The following is a 19,378-nucleotide window of genomic DNA, read 5'->3' as shown; positions in this document are numbered from 1 at the left end:
CAGTAGATACATATTGTTGTATGAGGCTCACTTTAGAGACAGTCCGTTCTGTTGTTTTTCATTTAGAAAAGCAGATATTAGGTTTATTGGTCTAACCCTGTTTTGTATTCATCTAGCCCAAAACGTCCATCAATGCAAAGTGAAAAAGTCACCATGTTTAATATCTTAACAGGTCTCAATTAAAAGGCACCGCAGACAGTGAACCCTTGGAACCCTCTGCTGTGCTCGTACCTTCGTGCCTCGTCCCTCCAGCCCTGCGGCCGGATGGCGAACAAGGCCTTGGGCAGCCCCTCCAGGCCCAAACCGGACAGGGCCGGTCCCACGGCGAACCACATGTGACTGGGCCCGGCCTGACCCGCCGCCAAGGCTGCCTTAAACACCAGCGCAGCCTCCTCCAGGGAGCAGTACAGCAGACGGACCTGGAGGAGGAGGACAGGGTGGGAGAGGATAGGAAGTGATTAGTAGAAAACGAAGCAAGGAAGAGGGAGGACAGCAGGAAGGAGGGATGGAAATGGACAGACATGGCAGGAGGTAGAGTAGAGGGATAAAAGGAGGGATAATGAAAAGAAGCTACTTTGGACTAGATTGATTTTATTGTCCACCTCAGTGGAAATTTCTCCTTGGCTTCTCCAAATATAGCAAATGTACAATACACATAACACAACACACCTTTAAAACATACAAATAACAGTATACAATATACAACAGTGCAAATGGGCAGGTAGAAGCAAATACGTTATAAATAATAAAAGAGAGCACATCTATGGTGTTCCCTGCTGCAGTCATTCTGTTTTCAATGCCTGTATAGCATGAGGAATAAAAGACTTCTTATACATATTCTGGCCTTTTGGACCATAAATGGAAAGCCGGACGGGAGCAGCTCAAACTCGAGTGTAGTGGATGTGAGGTATCTGTAGTTCTATGTTCAGCCTTCCTATGTACAGCTCTGTCAAATATATTGGAACGTTGTTTCTGTGACTTTCCAGTCAACCTTCCATGCAATACTAATAATTGATTTTGCTCTTTGCACTCAAGTTACAGTGCCTTGCTGTAACTGATGGGAAAGGATCTCTCTCAACCACGCTTCTGTATGCCATTTTAAGTGTGCGTTGGATGACACCAAACTCCTCAGCTTCCTGATTAAAAACAATTGCTGATTGTCTCTCTTAAATATGCTCTCTCAGTTCTCATTAAAAGTTAAGGTCTGATCAATAATTGTGCCTTAAACTTAAATTGTTCTACTTTTCCTACAGGCTGGTTATTGAGTATGACAGGGAGGATGTTATTGGTTCTACTTGGGTTTGTTTCTATTATATGTTCTTTTGTTTTGGCCACATTCATTTCCAGTTTACTTGCCTGACACCAGTCCTGAAGTTGTCATTGTCTTTCAGGAGTAGACCAACAAGGACCATATCATCAGCATATTGCCTGACATTACTGCTGTGGACAGTCATTTCATTTCTGTCAATGGAAAAGAGCACTAGCGGCAGCACACAGCCTTGAGGTGCCCCCGTGTTTAAAACAAGCTCGTCTGAGTCGATCCCATTCTTTAAAACCCTCTGAGGGCAGTCAGTTAGAAAGCTCCAATGAATAAGACCACCATCTAAGGCCAGCAGTTGCCAACTTTGTGTAATGGTGTAAGGAGTCTTTTGTTGAGCTGAACGTGTCAAAAACCAAAGACATCTTCATCGATGACCCAAAACTGATAGATACTGAGGGGAAATAAATTGACTTGGTGGAAAATCACAAGTATTTGGGTATCGTGTTTGACAGTAAGATGAGCTTTCAACCAAAGATATGTACAATGTCTGTACTTGTCTGTCTGTAGCCAATGATTTTGGTTGTTAGGTGTCTAGCTATCTGGTCCACTATATTAATAGCTGCATTATCCTCTGCGATTTGTATGTAAATTGTAGGGGATCGAGTTGATTCTCTACAAAGGACATCAGAAGAATGCTGACTACTCTCTTCATACACTTAGCTAAATGTGGAGTAAGGTGCAACTGGTCTAATGAGGAGTAGGTTTAAATAGTGGGAGAGTGAAGGATGAATCAATCAAACAAAAAGAAGGAAAGAAAGAGGACGGGAGAGAGGAAAATGAAAGAGACAGGAGAAAAGTTAAGGGTCGTAGAAAAAGATGTTCTTAGAGAAAGAGGGATGTAATGAAAGAAAGGTGTAGGGAATGAAGGACAGAAAGGAAGGAAATTTAGGATTGAGGTAGGACAAATTATAAAAGGAGGGCAGAGGAGAAAACAGGAAAAAGATAAGATTAAAAAGAAAGGGGTGGTTTTGAAGAAAAAAAGAGCAAAAAAAGAGATAAAGCCAAGAATAATGAGAGAGATGAGGGAAATGGAGGAATAAGAAACAAAGAAGAACAAGAGAGAATGGGTGAAGACAGACAGGAAAGAGCCGACATGCAGGAAAAGAAAGGAAGGATGGAAGAGGCTAAAAGTGAATTTCCCCATTTTTAATTTTCCCTGGTTCTTGCATGCTTGGTCCCACAATGCCCTTTCATGTTTCCTTTAGAATTATAGATTATACTCATTTATACATCAGTACACTTGGTGCATTTATACATTAAAGCTTCTCCTGTTTATCTATTTTTTAAAACTATGAGCTGCACTTGAAAAATGGTGCCTGTTGGTCTGCTTGCATCTCCCTCTTATACATTATTAAAGAGGGGGGATTGGATGGGGGAGCATGATTAAAAAGACAAAGTGAGGGTAAAGAACGTGAAACTGGAGGAGGGTGAGAAAAATAAAAGAGGCTGTAGTGTGTGTGTGTGTGCGTGTGTGTGTGTGTGTGTGTGTGTGAGATTGATGCTGAGGGTACTTGAGATGATTGCTCAGAGGAAGCACTGGAGGAAAATTTGCTCCACAGTTTTGCAAGACAATTGGAGAGGTTATAAAACTGAAATTAGTCCAAATCAAGAAGCTTTACTATAACACACTGTGATAGCAGCAGGCGTGTGGTGTGTGGATCCCGTCACATGCTGCATATTCACCGCTGTTACTGGCGTCAGAGAGGACGGCGAGATGACGCAGATCCCTCCCACTCAGCCGACAGCAAATGGAATGGAGGTCGGCATGAGGTCCAAGCTAACGCTCAGTCTCTGTCAATCACATCCTCTGAGCAGTCCGTATATTAAGATCTCTTTACACACGGCGCTGGCATTTCATGATCTTCAAGTTTGTAATATATGAAATAAAGAGGATCCAGTCCGTCAAAGTTCCACTCCTCAGAGGGAGCTGAATTCCCTGCTTTCTGCCGTCCTTCAGAAAGACGCATAATTTGTTATAATTTCGTGCCATCAATCACTTTGTTAGCGCAGGTGTCTCATTTTTCATATGTTGGACATCTCATTTTAGAAGAAAACATTTCATTTAGATCCCCGTGGGTCTTCATATATTATCATGACATCGCTTAATGAAAATGAACATCCAGGCTGAAATGAAAGAGGTTTCTTTCAAATCTATCTGCACAAAAGAAACATCTTTTAATAGAGAACTGCAATTTCATTGAATTTGGTGCCACTATTTTTACTACACCATTGCATGTTTTTCAAAAGAAATTACTTTTAATTTCAATCAGGCGGTTTGTTACACAGAACCATCTGAGAAGCCGTCACTGAAAATTGTTTGGAACAGGGCAGGAACTTCCAAAGAATAATTGGCAGATGATTGGATGACCCATCTGTCAATCAAACGCTTACCGAAGTCAGTCGGGAGAAGAGTGAAAGCGTCTTCTCTATCGAGAAAAGCCTTCAGTGCCGTTCTTTGCTCTTCTTTCAATGAAGAAATACTCTCCAGTTCTGATAGAACCTAATATAGCTATGTTGTTATTTAGGACCAACCCGTGTCGTCACACACACCTAAGCTACGCCCGTAGCTGACAGTAGCTCCTCATAAGACGCTCATTGGTCCAAACCACTGTGTTTCGAAAACAAATGAATTACTTAAAGCCCGATAAGATGTGTTTTAGTGTGATCTGCTGCCTGCGTGATTCTTGTGTGATTTCATGATATCGCGAGAGTCAAGCTGACGTGCAAGATAAAGCAATAATAGGCATCCTCCAGAGTGCTCCATTATTTCCACTCATCCAAGTTTTTAATCCACTTTTAAATTCTACATCTGGTCAGAGGTCCCAGCCCATTTGCACCAAAAGACGTATAAATGCTACGATAACGCGCAAGGCATTTAGTGTGCAATAAGTACGCCTTTATGATTTCCGCATATCATCTGTACGCCATGTATCCTGTACTGACTGCAATGTAAATGTATCTGCATATAAATGCTACAGCAACCGTTAATGACAAACACGGGACATTAAACCAGGAGTGTTGACCTGTGTTTTGTTTTGTAAGTTACGTTAGTGACGTTTGTCACGTGTTTTTTATTGACATTTCTGACGTGTTTTCTGTAGATGTTACGTTGCTTTCTTACGTGATTTTCTTGCTTGAACCCAAATGAGTGGTTTTCTGGCCTAAACCTAACTGTGGACGGTTGCACAAATGACACGAAAAAGCGGCGTAGTAGTTACCCGAAAAAAGGCTAAATTTTGTACTCATGACACACGGAATGTCCGTGTAATGTCGTGGTATTTATACGCCTTCCTTTGAGACCGGGTTGGAGGTCCAGAGTAATGACTGCGAAATACTCAACTAACTGTGAAGCTGGTGGTTAATCGCTGAAACCACCTCAGAGGATGGTCAGAGCTGCGCTTTAAAGCTGACACTTTAATATCAATGTCTGAATGAAAAATTGAACAACAATAGCATTACACAATATATTATTTATATATATAATTACACAAGTAGTTCCTGCTGCTGCACTGCTTGACTTGTTGTGCATGTGTTCAGCTGTAATGATAAAGACATGCAGAGGAAAAACAACACGCCTGCTACCTTGCTTACCAGTCACACCGAGATGCTTATCATCAGCTGATGCCTGCGTTATGCTAATTAGCGAAGGCAAGCTTTGAAGTAAAATAAATGGCCCATGCTGCACTACAGCCTCCCAAGTGCGTCCAAGATTATGCATAAAAGACACAAGATTAATAATTTTGCATTAGCCACGACAGAAAGTTGTCAGGTCGGGCAAGGCACACGGTATTTATGTTTTACAGAGGGATTCTTCGGGGGCACTCGAGGCTAATTTTCATTTCAGGTGTAAATGAAATACAGATTGTCCGTGTGCAGATATCGCTTGTGAGACATGTTAATGTACGACGAAAGGGAGAGAGGGAATAGGAGCAGGAGAAAAAGAGGATGAGAGAGATGGAGAGAGCAGTAAAGAAAAGTCTCAGCAGGAAACAGTTCTCTCTGTCTGAATTATACTCACATCACAGCACAGATGAGCCCAACACAATTTAATCAATGATTCCAACATTGTGTGTGTGTGTGTGTGTAAGGAAGGGATTTTAGCATACACTCACAGTGCAGGGCTTGTCCAATTCAGTACTAAACCTGCACTATAATGCTACATTATGTGAAAGTACCCTTTGGTTTTTCATCAAAGGCCTCGGCATCATGGGAGGATTATGTAGAAATTGGCATTCAACCCCGCTAGCAGCATTTCAAAATGGAACATTGACAAGGTGTGAGCAATACAATAATGAGTAAACAGGCAGTATCATAGTACAATGGCAGATCTGCACCTGAGGAACCAACACAACCCAAATCTGGAATCCAAGTTGTCTGACTTGTCTTGGCAACGGCATGCTAACGAGAAACAGACTGCATCTTATCGGTCTTAATTATCTCCATGTTTCTCCTGCATTTTAGTCCTTGAAGGCTAGAAAGGCTCCAAGATGATTGCATGGCTGTTTCCTTTTAAACTCGTACATTAAAGTGTCCATTTTGAATCCATCTCATGAGATGCAAAGACAAAACAAACAGAGGGAAAAGACACCGTCCCCCACTACTTTCAATCAGTGATGATGGTGTTACAGCTACATCACCTGTCAATTTAACTGCTCTGTCACATCCGTTGTTCCCTTGGATCCAAAACTGAAGACATGCTATTTACTTTGACAACATCATTTTACCACAAGGTCCATTTAGTACCTGTTATAGAGCTTCTAAATCAGATCAAGTTTGGCAGGTGTCACACTAGGTTTGCATTTGTACAGATAATGTTATGCTCTGTCCTAATTAACAAGGTGAATGTTGTCCCTTGAAATTAAACAGTTTGACAAGCATCCGCAGATGCACAACAAACATGTTGAAACTGTGTATAGCCAAACACAGTCTGTAAGTGTAACTTCTTTATAGATATCTATTTCCATTATTTCATTATCACATTATCATTAGAATGACTTCATGAGTGGAAATATTTTAGTGGCCAACATGTTTTTTTTTCTAAAATGTCCTGTAAGCGTGAATGGTTGTCTGTCTCTATGTGTCAGCCCTGTGATAGTCTGGCGACCTGTCCAGGGTGTTCCCAGCCTTCACCCAATGTCAGCTGGGATTGGCTCCAGCCCCCCCACGAACCTGAATAGGATAAGCGGTTACTGCAAATAATGGATGGATGGATGGATGTACCCAGGTTTAAAAGTGCTGTGCTGTGGTGATGCAGTTTAAAGCAGCTCGATCAGCCGGTGTGTCCAAACGCTAACCGAGTTCCAGTAAAGAACATGTAATCCGATAAGATACTTTTGCATACAATGCTCTGGTATTTCCTCACTCAAGCCTCTTCATTCATTGTTCTTTGCTCCTCCAAAGCAGACAGAGAAGCATTAGAATGATATTTAGGATACAGTAGCAGACCAGATCCATTTTCCAAGAACTGGGTGAGATGAATAAAGCAAATGAGACGTATCCAAACACTTACTAACTCTGCTTCAGAAGCACACTGCTCCTTAAGGCAGGGAGGCCAAAACAGATGCAATACACTATTTATTTTTTCAAGGACATGTTATATTGTTCCTAAAAATACTGCATACAGATGGATGATACTGACCTTGGAACTGAGGAACAAAATACCCAGATGGCAACATTTCTGGAAAAAAAAACACATCTTTGGAGAATGTCCAAAAACGCGCCCTGTGCAAGACTGCCCATTGTTGACTTTTGTTGGTGTGGAAGTGGACAGTTTAGTAGGGGACATTTAATAATAGTTCAGCAGCCGCAGTAGTTTTCAGCCGACGAAATACTTTTAGCAGCCGCATGTTAAGATAGTTTGAACTACACAGTTCTTACATGCCACAACGGTTTTGTGTAATTTTTAAACTTTTGTGGCATGGAGTAAGTGTGCAAACGTTACCTTTTTCTTCACTGATGCTGTTTGCTGATAGCCTCTCACCTACGTGAGGTGTGTATAATTACTCTCCTTCAAGGCAGTTTGAAGTACCAACTGACATTTGCAGTTCATGTTGGACCTTTGAAAACAATCGATTTGTTAGAAACATAAAATTTTACACCTGCAGCGGGCTGAAGATTTAGAACCACCTTGAAATCCAAAGGCAGATATATTAAGTCTGAAGACAGGTTTAAAGTTTTATGTCCTACAGTGTTTTGTTTTAGAATAATTTGGAGGGGAACATTCTGCATAGAGAATTTGATCAAAATGAATGGTGGTCAATGGTAGTTGGTACTTCACTTCCCAGTCTTCAGCCACAAGCCATTGAGCCAAATGCTAACTTCAGCACACACACCACATCCATGATGCTAATATGCTCACAATGATGATGCTAACATGTTGATGCCAGGCAGGTCCGATCTTTACCCATGGATGTATAAAGAGAACTGGAAACAGCGTTGTTGGCGGGCTCCAATCCCTGAGAGTTGCTCAGTGGAGCATGAAGCCCAAATGGCTCGACTGCCAAGTGATAAAATACCCGGATCATCCGGTGATCTTCTGCATCCATCAGGCCCAGAGAGTGAGTGCCCCAGCATTTTCCTTTAACTCCACATCCCAGCCCTCGCTCCAGCCACGGTCTGGGTCTCATTCACATGAACTGAGGAGAAATACCTCTGGATTCAGCTATTAGTGCATTTTACAACTTTTAGGACCTAATGATTTAAATAAGGACTATTCAAGTATTTGTGCTGGGAAAAAAAAAAAGTTACAGACGTCTCTTTCCCAATGTAAGTCTATGGAGAAAAGTCTTTCTGGGCCCGGAGGCATCACGTGACGGACACAGAAGTTGTAATTCCCCCGTTTGGCCACTACGAAAATTTGCTTCAAAGCCCGGTGCTCTTCCTGGGGGCTTGTCTTTGCCGTGATCGCCATGTTAGTGCCCTGGAACGGGCTCTGGTATGCAACGCAGCCATCATGGGTAGAAATGCATTAACACATCTCCTAATATATCCTGGACCTGTACAGACTCATCTTCTCAAAAAATACATCTAAATTTGTACATCTCTACATCTAAAGCCCAGCACAGAGTTCATTCACTCCCTCCCTATTCAACATTTCATATCACTTTCATTACATTACATCATGTTCACTCTCCTTTTGCTTTTGGTGCATTCTCCCTTTCTTTCTGTTTCTCTTACTCCCTTTCATTTTGCCAAAAGGTCATCTACGCTTACAACGGTAAAATGATGAGAGCAAGGAATGAACACGAGCAAAAAGGATAGAGTGTGAAAGAGAGAGTGGGGGGGGGGGGGGGCACGGGATGGGGAGAAGGGAAGAGAAAAGATCCCGCTGTTCCCAGGAACTCCTTCCCCCCTATCAGCTAAGGTCACCTCAGTGGATGTCCATTTAACAGCAATGATGCAGAAAAACAGTCTCTTCGTTTCAAACCTTTTATTTTGTTAATGGTTAGAAAAAGTTTCCTGGCAACAAAATGAGTACCCCTTCACTCACTCCTCCCTTTCCAAGACTGTTATCATGTGAGCCATCCAATGCAAAACTGTGGTAACAGCGGTCGCCTCACTTAGAGGTCATCGTTAGCATAATAACACTAATTTAGGAGCAACGGAAGTCAGCGGCGGCTGGTGGTAGCACGGTTCTGCACTCTGCGGCTCACGTTACCGTAGTTTGGAGCAACATGACGGACTCCGTAAAGAGGACTTGCTCCCTATGTAGATATGAAGGGCTCATTCTAAGCTAACGGAAACACAACGATTCTTAGTTTCAGGTGATTATACACTAATGAAAACATAGTTTAACGTTTCATGAATATTATATTCAATTTCTGCCAATAGATCCCCCGAAATGCTCCACACTGGCCCTTTACAATAAGTTATCAGGGATGCCATCTAAAGGCAGTAAAAAAAACTGAAATACTGTCGGCTGAAACAGCAGTGAGGTGTTTCCATGAGGGGCCTTTAAGTGGGAAATAAGTCCCGAGAAACTGGTTGTGAAGCAGCACAAGGCCACCACAGGGACACAGAGGAATATTAAAACTACACACACAAAAAACAAGCAAAATGTGCTCACAGTGCTCATTTCAGTTTTTCTCTCAGAGAAGCTGAGCTGAATTTATATCTGACACAAAGAGCACTGTCACGTCATCCAAAAACAGCATATGTTTATAAGACGTGTGATTTGTTTGCACTGAAAGCCCTCACACACGAGTGGACTCTTCGCACAGGATGAAGCACTGCTGAAGAATCCTTCAGCAACACACTGAATGCTCAGTGTTTCAGGAGAGCAGCTGCAGCGCCGCGCTGCAACAGTTAAACGCTGCAGTTACTACAAAGCTTCCAGGTGTTTGTGTGTGTGTGTGTGTGTGTGTGTGTGTGTGTGTGTGTGTGTGTGTGTGTAAGTGGTCCCCCAGGATGTCAGTGTAAATGAATAGTGTGTCCTCAGTCAACCTCCCCTAAACTAAATAAGGCTTTGACTGGAAGCCCGTTTTAAATGGTGATATTGGAGCTTTCCTCAGAACCTTTCCTCTGGTTCAAATGCCTGAAGAAGTGACTTATGATGTCATAACTGCAGGTGCAGCGAGAGCACCGCGGATTTATTGATCTGACCAAGTTGATTAACCTGCTACTGAGTTTTTGGAGCCCAACTGAAATTGAATTGCCTGTTTTTAGTTTTTTTTGTTGTTGTTTTATTTTTCTGCCAAAGCATACAGAGAAAAACTCATGAGAGGAATTTATATTTGATATTTTTAGGTTTCATGATTGCACCCCCCGTCTGGGCATCAGAATGCCATTGTTTATTTGCATCATTTTTAAAAATGCATAAGCTGTCAATGTTCATCGATTGACTGATGGTGACGCTGATTAGCAGTGCTTCTAGATGCCGTTTCAGTTGGACTCAACGTGTTGGCTTTGTTTTTCTTTCTGTACTTTTCTTAAAAAAAGTCCCAAAATCATATATTCATACATTTATTAAATTAATCCACTTGCACAAGCATCTTGCCACTTTGTCTGAAAACCCATTACAAATCAAAATGATTTTATATATTTTATTATATGTATTTGGCCATTATTGTTTGAATTTCCCAAAGAAGGCATTGTGTGTTTTTAACTTCTTTTCAAGACTCACAGTTGTTCCATTATACACTTCTCAAACTCTAATAGACGTTTGTTTCCACCAGTTTTTATTGTATATTATTATATCTTAGAAGTCTGTCTCTGATCCTGTGAGTATATAACAAATCCCAACAATAATGGAATTTTAAAAGATGCTAGGAACCTTGCTCTTTTAGGTTGTGTATCACTTCTTCTTTTAGGGGCAAGTAGTGACTTTTAAAAGTGAACCTAAGGAAAGGGCCTTTTTTAAACTAGAGATTGACTGTGTTCAACATCTGCTTCCTCAATGCTGGTGGAGCCTTTCCAGATGTGGGTTAGCTGAGCCTCAGGCTCCAGTAGAAGTCTTTTCAAGGTAGACAGCTCATCAAGATGAGAGACAGGTGTGGTGGATTCTTCAGGTTAGATAGTGAATATAGCACTGCACCGCCTCGCTGGTTGTAATACGTCACTTTCTCTGCCCAAATGCAAAAGCATCAACATTCAACGTATACATGGTTTGCAGACAGGGACAGTGCCAACATGTTTCCCTGGTGACTTGGCGGAATTCTAGAACAATCCAAAGTGACTCACCTGGGCCTCGTTGTCTTTGAGCAGCCGTTTGGTTCGGGCCCCGCCAGGGTCATCTGTCACGTTAAGAATCACCACACTCTTCTTTTCCCAGCCAATGAAAGAACCGTCCGTCATACCCTCCACCATGGCCAGGAAGTCCTCGTAGCCATGGTGACGGGTGGTCACAACGGAGAAGGAGGTCCAATCGTATTCTTCAAGCACCTCGAAGATGACCCCGAGCTGGAGCGAGGTGGAGCAGGTGAACTGGAGGTAGATGGAGCCGGTTTCCTGAAAGCAATGAGAGAGAGAGACAACATGAACCCATGATGACATTCAGCTGGTTAGATATTGCCTCTAAATGACTGTTACAGTTTATAAAATGTGGACAAAATGAAACCATAAGAACGGCTGATAACAAATCACTGTTATCAGCTCTGCCTGCTCGAGCTTGTTGCTCTGTTGGATCGATTTTTAGCAAGGTCACCGCATTCTGATATTTCAGCAGGTGCTTTGGTGGGTTTAAAGTTCTCATAACTGATAGCTGGAGCTATGAAGATAATGCTCAAGCTGTAATAAACCATAGTTTTCCTTTAAAGTTAGTAAATAAGCCAACCACATGTAGTCCAGTCACTACATGAATATCAGGTCCCTTAAACCAGGGGAATAACGTGCACAGTGATGAAGAAACCAACACTGCTTTCACCTTCACTCATCTGTATTCAGTATTAAATGCACATTAATTTGAACAAAATATTTCACAGTTATGAACACATTCAGTTCAAGGAACACATGTCGCACTACCGCTACCGAGTTCATCTGCTTGCATGTTTACTGCCGACTGACCATCGCTGGCTTTGGATATTACTAAATCATCGAGTAGACCACTGATTTGGGGTTCAACAATGTCTTTTTTGAGTTTATATTTGATGTTACAATGGACACATTTTGGATCATGTCTTTTTACTACAGTGGCGTTAAGGTTGTGCTCTCTTCATTATCTGACTTTTTTGTTTGTTTTAGTTTATTTGCACACACATAAGACTTAATCAAATCTAGATAATGAAAAAGATATGAGATATGACAGTAGAGGTCAACAAGCTACAGGCTTATACAACAGACCTCCCCTCAACATAAGGAGAAAAACTAAATACAAAAAACTAAATGTCCATAAAAAGCACACAAATAAGCATAAAACTACTGAAAACTAAACAGTAGACAACAATCCAATAAAAACAAATAAATAAAACAAAACAAAAACAAAAGAACATACATATACACACGTCAAATCAAGAAATAATTCATAATTATAATATAATAATCATGAATTATATATATATACAGTATATACTAGGGGTGGAATGGTTCACAATATTCACGGTTTGGTTCATATCACGGTTTTGGGGTCACGGTTTTCGGTTCGGTTCGATACATTTATTTTACAGCGAGGAGGTCATGTTCTGATTTCAACATGCTTTTCATTTATTTGGCAAAAATAAGTAAGCAAATGTTTGCCTTAACAAAAGTATGACTACATAAGGAACATAAACATCTCTTCATTATCAAATCTTAATTGAAAGAATAGGTCTTCTACAATAATTAGTGCAAACACAAAATGCAGCTTTGTTATTTTCATATAAATATGATTTAATTATAGACTATGGCCATCAACATAAATTGAAGCATAAGCTCAAACAGAACTATACTAAAAAAAAAAGAACAGTATAACATATGTCCCTGATTATCAGCTCTTAATTGAAAGATTAGTTTTTCCACTCACAAAGTGCAGTATTTGGAGGAATATGATTACATGTCTGTGCCACTGTGTTATTTAACAATAATTAATAAATATAAAATAAATAAAACACATTACAGGGAATGTGCTGCTGGAATTACTGTGTTGCTTAAGTGTCGGCGAGAGGGAATATTATAGTGCGGCTCAAGTAACGTTAAGTTAATCATATGCTGAAATCCAGCGTCCTCCACGACTGCATAAGGCTGCATATCTTTCACTATAAACCTCCCCGATGCTGTAGTTATGTTTTTACCCCGTCTGAGTCTGCATGTAGAGGCTGTTTAAATGCTGCGGGGAGAAGGCAGCGTTGCTCTTTCCTACCCGACTCTCTCCTCCTTGCACTAACGACGGACACACCGGAGTGTTGCCGCTAGCATAAACCACACGTGTTGCACAGTGCTCACACAGTCGCCGTTTTATCCACCACTTTTTTCCATCATTTTCATGTTAACACTAAATCCATAATGCTCCCATACAGCAGAGACAAACGATGCTGGTGGATCCTCGAACTGGACTTTATCGTGTCTACTCGCCATTTCCTAAACTGACTGACAGCTGCACTCTGCACTTCATCGGTGAAGGGGGCTGGGTCACGCTTCATCAACACATGCGCAGTAAAATCTGGTCTGCAGTCGCCGAAATTGAGCCAATAGCAACGCAAGACCGCAGCTTCAGTTACACTGCGCATGTGTTATACCCGGTACCTCAAGACTCATGTCCGCCCGTGTCCCAGCCTCCTTCCATAGGCTTTGATTTCTAGTGTGACAATAAACGGGAACCTAACTCTACATGAAAAAATACACAATCGGCTTCATAACTTATTTCAAATGAACCGAACAATTCATACACGACCCAAACCGTGACTAGAGAACCCTGACTAGAGAACCGTGACTAGAGAACCCTGACTAGAGAACCGTGACTAGAGAACCGTGACTAGAGCCGTGACTAGAGAGCCGTGACTAGCGAAACTTGACTAGCGAACCGTGACTAGCGAACCGTGACTAGAGAACCGTGACTAGAGAACCGTGACTAGTGAACCGTGACTAGAGAACAGTGACTAGAGAGCCGTGACTAGTGAGCCGTGACTAGAGAGCCGTGAATAGCGAACCGTGACTAGAGAACCGTGACTAGCGAACCGTGACTAGCGGAACCGTGACTAGAGAACCGTGACTAGAGAACAGTGACTAGAGAACAGTGACTAGCGAACCGTGACTAGAGAACCGTGACTAGAGAACAGTGACTAGAGAACCGTGATTAGAGAACAGTGACTAGAGAACCATGACTAGCGAACTGAACGGTTCAGATTTTTTACCTGAACCGTTCCATCACTAACATATACTGTATTTATATGTAGTGTTACTTGAGTGAATTTGGGAATTCAACTTGAAGAAGTTGCTAAACGATGATGGTAGAGAAATAGCAAATATTTATATATGAACACACATATCTGATGAATATGTATGTCATATACTGAGAGAATGTTCCGTGGAACAGAGGCCTCGTTAGCGTTTAAAATAGCTGCACATCATTTCTACAGCAAATAAAGTTTATGGAGATTGGAGGGTGTGTATTTACTCAAATAATATTACCATGAATCAAATAGGGATAAATCATGGAATGATATAACGTTAATAAAAAAGAGAGATTTATAAGGCTTCGTAGTTTGCTGAGGACCTCCAGAGAGTTCACAGTTTTGTTACAAATAAAATCAATGTTTTGTTTCCAATTTCATTTCTTATCAACTAAATGCCTAAGAAACAAGTGTTCTACTGACACTCTATCAGAATCTCTAACATACCTCCTTCCTGCAAATATTATGAAATTTGACTTTTAAAGGGACTGTTTGTAAGAATCAGAATTTGGTTGTAACAGCAACACCTGTGGCCGTTAAGTCAACGAAAGTCAGGGTCCTGTTGCTGGCGCTCGCCCGTGTGCACGCGTTAACTGAATGTGAGGAAACCTCTGTTGGTCTGGAGGAGCTGCAGCAGTTATTTCTGCACAAACGTCCACTGTACATTCACTAGATATTCTCAGAGCTACTAACTCTTCTGCAGTGTGGAGTGTGCGCGCATGCACGTGAGAGTGGAGCGAGCTGTGAGTGAAGGCAGGCAGGCAGAGGAGCAGAGGAGCAGAGTCCAGCAGAGGCTCCGGTCCTGGAGACCAAAGCTACGGTCTCCCCCGCGTTCTCCGACGGCGGCCAACACTGTTTAACAGACGGGCTTCACTAGATACAACTAAGAGGTTTTGGTGTTTCACTGTAGTTTGTGTTGTAGTCTGAGTCTAAACAGCGGAGACACACGAGAGCGTGCATGGGACACCGACCCGGATTGATTTATACGTGTAAGAAGTTACAAACAGTCCCTTTTAAATATTTAATGAGAGCTTATGAATTTTAACCATCCTGCAACTCTCACTAGTGACATTTCTCCAGCCTGTATAGGGCTGCTGGAAGAGTTTTGCTGGGTGAAATCTGAGTAAAAGTTCTGCAATGACACTAATACATGGCGACAGGATGCTGTAGTGAGTTTTACTTTTTTTCCAAGGTCAGCTGAGTTATCACCATTTACCTCTAGTACAAGCAGACAAGCTAGCAATGCTAATGAAAAGTAGCCCTGACATGGGCTTTCACTGTAAATTGGACTCTGTTTTACTGTCCTGAACATAATTCAGGGACTCATACTGCAAGTCTCCTTAAGAGTAGCAGTCCAAGCTAGTTCTCTCTGTTCTCATCCAGTACAGCTCTTCTCTTTGCCTCGTGGCTGACTGAATGAATGAACACTCAAAAAAAGTCCTCAGCTCGTGAATAAGGCTTTCAGTGTCAATGAAAGAACCAGCGATAGCCTTCCTCCTGCTCCAGTCACATTTAATCTGGACAGATGAGCCGCTCACTGCTTGAACGAGGAATTCATTTCTTTCTTTCTTCTATTGTATTTGTCTTAAAACTAGAACAAAGGGGAACTCCATAAGCTATAGGTTGAGAGTTGGAATGAATGTGAGTTGAAATAAAGCAACTCATCATGACAGTGTGAATATTCCTGTGCACTTTTCTCAACATGGTTCAAAATTCTCAGCAGTGTTGTTAATAACTAATTATTTAGTCTTCCTGAACATAAAACAAAGAGGCAGCGAGCATGTGTTTAAATGAATCATCCAGTCTCTTTGTGCATCTTTGTGTACACGCAGATGATCAAAGAGGAAACTCCAGGGAGTATCAGCGCCTTCCCGTGTCGACGGGGCTCACCTGAGGTTACGCTGCTCTGAACTGGGTCAAATATCAAACCAGCATCAGCCTGATTTATGTTGTAAGCTTGTCTGGCTTTCTTAACCCAGCTTAGAGTGGAGCGTACATGGAACGTGCTTAGACTGAGTGGTGGGGGTGCAGTCTGAAACATAAAACCAAATGTTGGTGCCTAGCTGGAGCTAAAGCACCTCTTGTCATGTGAGCACTCACCAGAAACAGTGAATGACTGACGTCGGGTCCCAAGTCACAGTTACTGAAGCACTGTTGACACAAGGTTGAATGATTCTTGGCGTGTATGAGGAAAAAAAAATGCATGACTCAGTGTCCCAAAAGGCAATTTAGAACTGATTAGAGTTTAGTTATACAAACATTTCTCAAATGCAGAGCTACTCTGGGGGCAAATCTGCCAATTTGTTGTGTTGAAGCCCGATAGGCAGGGTCACAGAACCGGAGCTTTTCAAGTTAAGAAACATTTGACTCAAACACAGTGGAAAAGGAAAGAGATAAACTCAATCCATGCTTGTAACTGGCAATCTATTTATGCTAAATGAGCAAAGAGATATCCGATCCGTCCGTCCTAGTTCCAACTACGGTGACCAGACATCCCAGTTTGTCCGGGATTGTCCCGGTTTCAAGTCGGGTGTCCCGAGTCCAACCAAATATGTAAAACACGGCAATGTCCCGGTTTTCAACAGTCACTACCAAATTGTCCCGGTTTTCAACACAATTAAAATATGAATAATAATAGTATCATCCTTGTTTTCAGCGCTTACAAAGACATTTACCTTGTTCTGTCACACTCATTAAAAACAAACAATGCACCACCACTGATTGGTCTGTATGTGTCAATCAAGGAATGTGTCATCAAGGCTGTTGCTATGACGTTTTAGGCTCTTTCTGACCGAACCTGTCATTACGCTAACAGTTAGCTGTCATGCTGGAGAGAAAGTTGGTCTTTTCTAAAGAGCTCCAGTAGGATTACTCCTTCCTTCGTAAAGTACCTGGCAATGAAAATGCTGTGTTGTGCAAACACTACAAGAGGACGTTTTCAGTAGCACAGATCATAAAGATAAAAATAATGATCATATTAAATCGGCCAGATAGCAATATACAATAACTGGCAGAGAATGTGTCACAGTCGGCCATTTAACTGACAGACTGCACTTGTGCACTGACAAATACCTTGTGTTTAAACCAATGTCATCTTTTTGTTTTTACTGGTGTTATTATAAAGTTTTCAAATAAATTATGTTTTGGTGGATTTTGGGAGAAAAAACATAATTTTCCATCTGCTGAGGCGCTGTCCGAAAGGTGAAAGGTGTTCCCGGTAGGTGTGCTAAGCACAGAAATAATTGCCTTCCACGTGATGAAAACGCCTCTATCGTGCGTGCATAAACACATACATGTGCGTGTGCATGTACATTTGAGGGTCCTGGTTTGGCAACACATTCTTACTCTCAACTTGTCAAATACTTCGTCAGTGCCCCTTACCTTCGGAGACCGACGCATGGTTCCCCTCTTGCGTTACTTTTGGACGGACCAGGGACAGAGTGTCAATATACGCTTGTTACATGCACAGTGTCCTTTCAGAGTAACTTCAGTTTTCACAGGAAGTTAGGTTTAGGCAACACAACCACTTATTTAGGGTCAGGAAACGGTCGTGGTTGATGTTAACTTCACTGACTAGTGACTCAAGGGGACTAAAGACTGACGTGAAAATAAGTCACCATTATTTTAGTTTCACACTGAACACGAACAGCGATCTCCTGGTTGAAAGTCTTGGGTTTTTGGATCGATCCACCACCACTCCAGCCTGCCCTGAATGGACTCTCATGCCATTAATTCTACGTCATGTACTCCGACCGTCTAACACTGCGGGTGGGTTTACATTGGAGTTAGTTGAAAGCCCGGTTCGTCACATACAGTTGCTAAAGGGTGCCTCCGTGCGTCAGTCTCCGATGCCGAGGGGCGCTGACCAAACGGCGGTATGTGATGAGTTGGGAGTGAGAACGGGTTGGGTTCGGGTGTTTGATAATATGGTCACCCTAAAATACCTTTTCATATGAGCCAGATAGGTCTAAGACTTCCAAGAACACAACTGCCATCATGACTGAATGAAAGAAAAATGTATGCTCCTACATAACAACATATCAACATATTAGGCTTCTAGCATTAGTATTTACATGTAGAGGCAGATGCACAGTGACTTGTATAAATGGAATAAAAGGGACTTTATTGAGTCTAACAAGAGCAAAAGTAGTTCTGCACCTTGTGTGACTTCAAAGTGAACTCCCCCTCCCGCCTTAATCACAACTGCTTTTGATAATGAATATATTCAGATGCTGACAATGCTTCAGCTGAGTGTGTTATGTCAAAATGGTACCGTAGTTATACAGTTGTGTAGAAATCACATAAGCACATTATACTGTCAAAATGATCCACTTAAAACAAATTGGCCCATTTATTAAATATCACATCTGTCAAGCTAAACTGCTTAGTTAGCTTGATCTACTCAATACTAATGTCTGTCAGCAAAACATCCACACACAGATTAGCCAGTTGGAGAGTTGGCACCCATTAATTAGTCTGTAACAATAGGCAAGCAAGCACCATTTAAAACAAGGTGAGCAAATACAGCACAGCAACAACATGATTAACTGGATCGGGACTTTTCAAATTGAAACTCTGGTTTTGGTCAAAAGAACAAATGTAAGAAAATGATTGCAGTTGCTAATACACCTTTTCCTCAGTTGTACACTGGACTACTGCAGAATCACACGGTGTGCACGAGAAAATGTCAAATTACTAACACATTTCCTCCACTCAGTAATGAAAAGCAGTTGTGATGCCGATGAGCTCAGCAGCAGTGACAGAACTAGAGCAATTCTGACAAAAATTAATGTTCCTCTTCTTCATTACTGCTTCGTGATGAGGCCACAGCAGCATGTTTTTCTGAAAATTTAGAAAATAACTATATCCTACAAGGGCCTTCAGTCTGAATGAAAGTACAGATTCTTCACAACACTATGAGGTACCGCCCTCTGTTACAGATAGTGACTGTTATACATCAATATTACTCACAGGCCTGGAGCATTTGTCACATCCAGCTGAAGTGGACATTTCTGTGAAGAAAAAAAGAGGAACCTTGCCTCAAGTCTGCGCCAGCTCTTTTTGCTATGATGAGAACCTAATGTGGTGTAAAGAAGTGAAGCAATAACCTCTGCTACCTAAATGTCCCATGCTGGTGTTGAAGCTGCTCTATTTTACTGTAATATCATAACGTATCATCATACAGTGTTTCATATGATATCTTACGAAAAAGTTATTCCTCCCTTTTCATTTCTTTTCCTACAAATGTCCAGCAACA

The 19,378-nt window shown here is 41.6% G+C and overlaps 1 protein-coding gene across 2 annotated transcripts in view; it reads right to left on the bottom strand.

Moving 5' to 3' along the window:
- Positions 1-19,378, bottom strand: part of grin2da (glutamate receptor, ionotropic, N-methyl D-aspartate 2D, a) — a 301,745-nt gene that overhangs the window by 146,721 nt on the left and 135,646 nt on the right. For both annotated transcript variants that reach the window (XM_037794079.1, XM_037794080.1), the window contains exons 4-5: positions 11,000-11,266; positions 232-419 (exon numbers count right to left, since the gene is read on the bottom strand). In XM_037794079.1, coding sequence (XP_037650007.1) covers positions 232-419; positions 11,000-11,266 — 455 coding nt within the window. The remainder of the gene's footprint in view (positions 1-231; positions 420-10,999; positions 11,267-19,378) is intronic.

The sequence above is a fragment of the Sebastes umbrosus genome, chromosome 15 (assembly GCF_015220745.1).
Source record: "Sebastes umbrosus isolate fSebUmb1 chromosome 15, fSebUmb1.pri, whole genome shotgun sequence".
NCBI classification, from domain to species: domain Eukaryota; kingdom Metazoa; phylum Chordata; class Actinopteri; order Perciformes; family Sebastidae; genus Sebastes; species Sebastes umbrosus.
The sequence above is the reverse complement of the archived record's forward strand: the minus strand, read 5'-3'. Positions and strand labels throughout refer to the sequence as shown.